This window comes from Myotis davidii, unplaced genomic scaffold, assembly GCF_000327345.1.
Source record: "Myotis davidii unplaced genomic scaffold, ASM32734v1 scaffold44, whole genome shotgun sequence".
NCBI lineage: Eukaryota > Metazoa > Chordata > Mammalia > Chiroptera > Vespertilionidae > Myotis > Myotis davidii.
In genome coordinates, this window is record NW_006299705.1 from 16,672,341 (window position 1) to 16,676,680 (window position 4,340).

General features: G+C 42.7%; 2 protein-coding genes across 2 annotated transcripts in view; one reads left to right on the forward strand and one right to left on the reverse strand.

Moving 5' to 3' along the window:
* Window positions 1-6: 6 nt before the first annotated feature.
* On the forward strand, window positions 7-2,052 carry GPR150 (G protein-coupled receptor 150; the record flags this gene model as incomplete). The annotated part of the gene is made up of 1 exon (XM_006775543.2): window positions 7-2,052. A coding segment is annotated over one exon (447 nt), but the record flags the coding sequence as incomplete, so codon positions are not given.
* A 1,859-nt stretch (window positions 2,053-3,911) lies between these two features.
* Window positions 3,912-4,340, reverse strand: part of LOC102762875 (zinc finger protein 501-like) — a 2,226-nt gene continuing 1,797 nt past the window's right edge. Inside the window, exon 3 of the mRNA XM_015571580.1 lies at window positions 3,912-4,337. Coding sequence (XP_015427066.1) covers window positions 4,054-4,337 — 284 coding nt within the window. The 3' untranslated portion in view covers window positions 3,912-4,053. The remainder of the gene's footprint in view (window positions 4,338-4,340) is intronic.

Sequence of the window (4,340 nt, forward strand, 5' to 3'; positions counted from 1 at the left end):
GCGCTACCGCGCGCCAAAGTGCAGAGCTTGAAGATGAGCCTGGTTCTGGCGCTGCTGTTCGTGGGCTGCGAACTGCCCTACTTTGCTGCTCGGCTGGCAGCTGCGTGGTCGTCGGGACCGGTGGGAGAGTGGGATGCTGAGGACTTGGCGGTGGTCCTGCGCCTCGTCGGGGTGGCGAACAGCGCCCTCAATCCCTTCGTCTACCTCTTCTTCCAGGCGGGAGACTGCCAGCTCGGGCGGCGGCTGCGGAAGCGCCTGGGCGCGGACTGCTGCGTGCGGGGGGGAGTCTCGGAGGACGACGAGGGGCCCCAAGGCCACCAGGCGCTCCACCGCCACCGCTGGCCCCATCCCCATTATCACCACGCTCGGCGGGAGCAGCTGGAGAAGGGCTGCTTGCGCCCCCCGCCGCCACCCCCCTGGCCGCTGCCCTGCTCCTGCGAAAGCGCGTTCTAGGGGGTCCGTGACCAGAGACGGGCCAGCTGTCCCCGCAGCACCGCCTCTGATCACAGCGGACCGGAGGGTCTCCGAGAGAGGGACACCGAAGCTGTCCACTTTCTCCATTCTCCTGATACATTTTTTGTAATGTTTACATTAGCTGTTCATCACTTTGATCTTCCGGTTCCTTTCCGTTCCTGTTCACATTTTCCCACTTGGAAACGAGGGAGCAAGCCTTTGGGAAATTTTTCTCTTTTATGCTCCCACAGGTTTCTGGATAACATCGTCTGTTTTAGCTGAACTGCCAAGCTTTTATTTGCTGGGTTATCATGTTTTTACTTATTTTGAGTTGTGTTTCTATCAAGTATACCTTGGGGACCAATTTGCCTTTCTTTCCAGGAGGAAAATCCCCACGTTGCTCTCCCCAGGAGCCCGGAAATTGTACCAGTGGTCCCGTGAGAAATGTAATTGTGCTGTTACTTCACAGCCACGGAGTATTCCTAAAATAACAACACAATTAGTGCTGTTTTTGTTTTGGTGAGGTGGGGAGGGGTGGTGTGTTTTCTCAGAAGAAAATCAGTGTGGGTCTTTATTTACAACCTAACTTCCACTTCATTAGAAGCTGGACTTGTCGGAGGGAGACATAAAAGCTTCCCTTAGTCCCTTTCAAAAATGCCGTTTCAGAAGGCATTTATCCCTGAGCTCAGACCAGCCTCTAAGGTGGAGAAAAGAAGTACCAAGTGGTGGGGCGGGGCGGGGCTCACTGTCCCAGGTTGGGGAGCCTCAAGATTTGCAGCTAGGAAGGAAGCTGTAGCCTCAGAATGCTGCATGTACATGTAAAACTCCTTTTTTAAAAATGAAAGCAGTGTCTATTGGTGTGGATTGCTGAGAACAAGGTCAAGGAGATTTCATTGGTACCCTCCTCGTTAACTGTCCTTGGTTCCACAGCGTTTATGAGCAATATATCCACTTGTTTGCCAGTGTCCTTCAGCTGAGAATCTGAAAGCTTTCCATTATAGTGTTTCCTGTACATGCACAAATGCAAAACTAAGATGCAGAAGGGGGCAAAGATTGGTAAAATTCACTTGCAGAGTCAATGCTCTCTCAGGTCTTTGTTTCACTGATACAGGGGAGGGCAAAAGTAGGTTTACAGTTGTTTCTACGGAAAATACGATTAATAAATAATAATACAAGACACTTGTTTCACACTCACAACTATAAACCTACTTTTGCCCCACCCTGTATATTCCAAACTCTTACAACACAGAGTAGGCATTCAACACATATTTATTGAATAATTCATCATATGAGTTCGGCATGTGGACAGATTTACAAAAAGAAATATTCGTTAGGCTTGAAACTCCATATTGGTTTCCATGGTGGCTGTACCAGTTTACATTCATATCAGCAATGAATAGGGTTCCTTTTTCTTCACAACCTCTGCACTTGTTATTCTTGGCTTGTTGAGAAATAGCCATTCTAACAGGTGTGAGATCATATCTTGTAGTTTTGATTTGCATTTCCCTAATAAGCTAGTGAAGCTGAGCATCTTTTCGTATATCTGTTGGCCATTTGTATGTCTTGGGAGAAGTGTCTGTTCAGGTCCTCTGCCCAGTTCAGTAGTCAGTAAGAGAGTACCTCTCCCTCCACCTTTGCTTTTATTCAGTCTCTCAAACTGGGGAGGGCAATCTGATTTACTCAGTCTCTGTTCAAATACAAATCTCTCCCATCAACACCCTCCAGGCACACCCAGGAATAACATTTAATCAAATACCTGGGCATCGGGTAGCCCAAATTAGCACATCAAATTTACCGCCACAGGAAACTATTAGGTGTCCTTATAACTTCATCCCTAATGGGAAGTGTCAAATGCCTATACATTTTTATTTTTCTCTCTTTCTTAAAGTGTTCCAAGTAAGGACCAAAGGATACAGGTGATTGAAAATTTAGCCTATGCCATCATCCATGAGGTTACTCTAAGAGAAAAGATTTGGATACTGGACATTCAAGAGCCAGTTTGCAACCTGCAACCTTCATTTATCTAGCCAGTGAAGTCACGCCACTGTTAAGCTTGAAACTCCTTAGAGAGGCTTCCTTGCAAATGATACAGTAAACATTTCCTCAGCTAGCTGGATGGAGATTTTTAAGTGTATTTTGAATTTTTTTAAGATTTCCTTCTTCACTGGAATCTTTATTATTCTATATTTCTTAAATGTACTAAGAGCCTACCCTAGACCAATGTGTCCTACAGAATACTTTGTGAAGGAGCAGAGGCTTCCATATTAATACATTATAAAAGAAAAAATAGTTTTATAGTTGAGTATTTGGAACAGTAGGTTAAATAGCCCCCTTCTCTCCTTTTTTAACTTAATACCCACACAGTCACCACTGAGTTTCAACAGTTAACATTTTAAAATGTTAACATTGTTAAATATATTTAATTGTTTTTTAATAACTTGAAAATTAGTTGCAGACATCATATGCTTACACTTAACCTCTGAAAACTTGAGCATGTACCTCCTAAGACATGCTTGCATAACCACAAAAGTATTATCACTCTTAGGAAAATTAGCATTAATTCCCTAATATCACAATACCCAGTTCAAATTCAAATTTTATCTTTTGTCCTCAATATAATTTGTAAAGATTTTTTTCTTTTGGACTAAAATATAATTACAGTCCATACATTACATTTGATTGTTAAAGCTCTTTAGTCTCTTTTATTCTAAAACAGCCTCCCTGACCTTTTTATTTATATTTATTTTTTTATAAAGTACACAGAAGCCAATTTATTATATTCCAAAAATTAATAACATTCAAAACTTTAGAATCCAGCATAAAAATTGGTGGGCTTCCTACTTCATGAATATAAAGCAATATATTTGCCAAATTCTGATGTCAGTTATAGCATTAATAAAATTCCAAACTACTGAACAGAAGCTATAGGGGCCTGAAGGGCTGATGTGGAGGAGGAAGAGGTTTAGATGGCATTGTTATAACACAGAGAGGAAAAGAGAGGGGGCTATAGAAACATCAATGATGAGAGGGTATCACTAATCAGCTGGATCCTGCAGGAGCCATACCTGGAATTGAGTCCCCATCCGGGGCCTGTGCCCTGACCAGGAATGGCACCCTGGCCTCCTGGTTCATACATCCAAGCTAAACCACTGAGGCAAGCCAGCCAGTGCTTTCTCAAATTTTCTACAGTGTAAGAATTTGCTGCACTATAAAAGTCTCTGATATCCAGTAAATTTTGAGCTACAGGTACAGGATCTTGCACATGTTCTACATTTGAAAGATTTCTCTTCAGTACAGTAATACATGAATGGCTGTTAACACATTGTACGCGGGAAACGACAAAATTTGGGTCTCTAACACATACAATGGTGAATTATGTATGTACTTCCAGGTATAACGGTAATCAATCTATTCAACTGCAAAAATGGCCCGTGCCACCTGTTAGTGCGCGATAAAAACTACCCGCAAACAATGTGTTAAAGACTTTACTACATATTTCACATTCATAAGGCTTGTTGCCAGGCAGAATTCTGTGATGTTCAGTAAGTTCTCACTGCTGGTCAAGGACTCATGAAACGCTGCACATCTCTAAGACTTCTCTCAACTATGAAATCTATGCTGTCTAGTATGGCAGAAACAGTAAATAAAAGCTTTGTCATACTTTTTACATTTTACAGGCTTCTCTCCAGTATGATCTCTCCACTGTGCAGTAAAGTCTGAAGACCAACCAACAGATTTGACACATACTCTACATTTATAAGGCTTCTCTCCAGTGTAAACTCTCTGACGATAATTTATGTATGATGCTACACTGAAGGTTTTCCCACATTCTCTACATATATGGTATAAGACTTCTGAGGACCTTCTAAAGGCCTTGCCACATACTG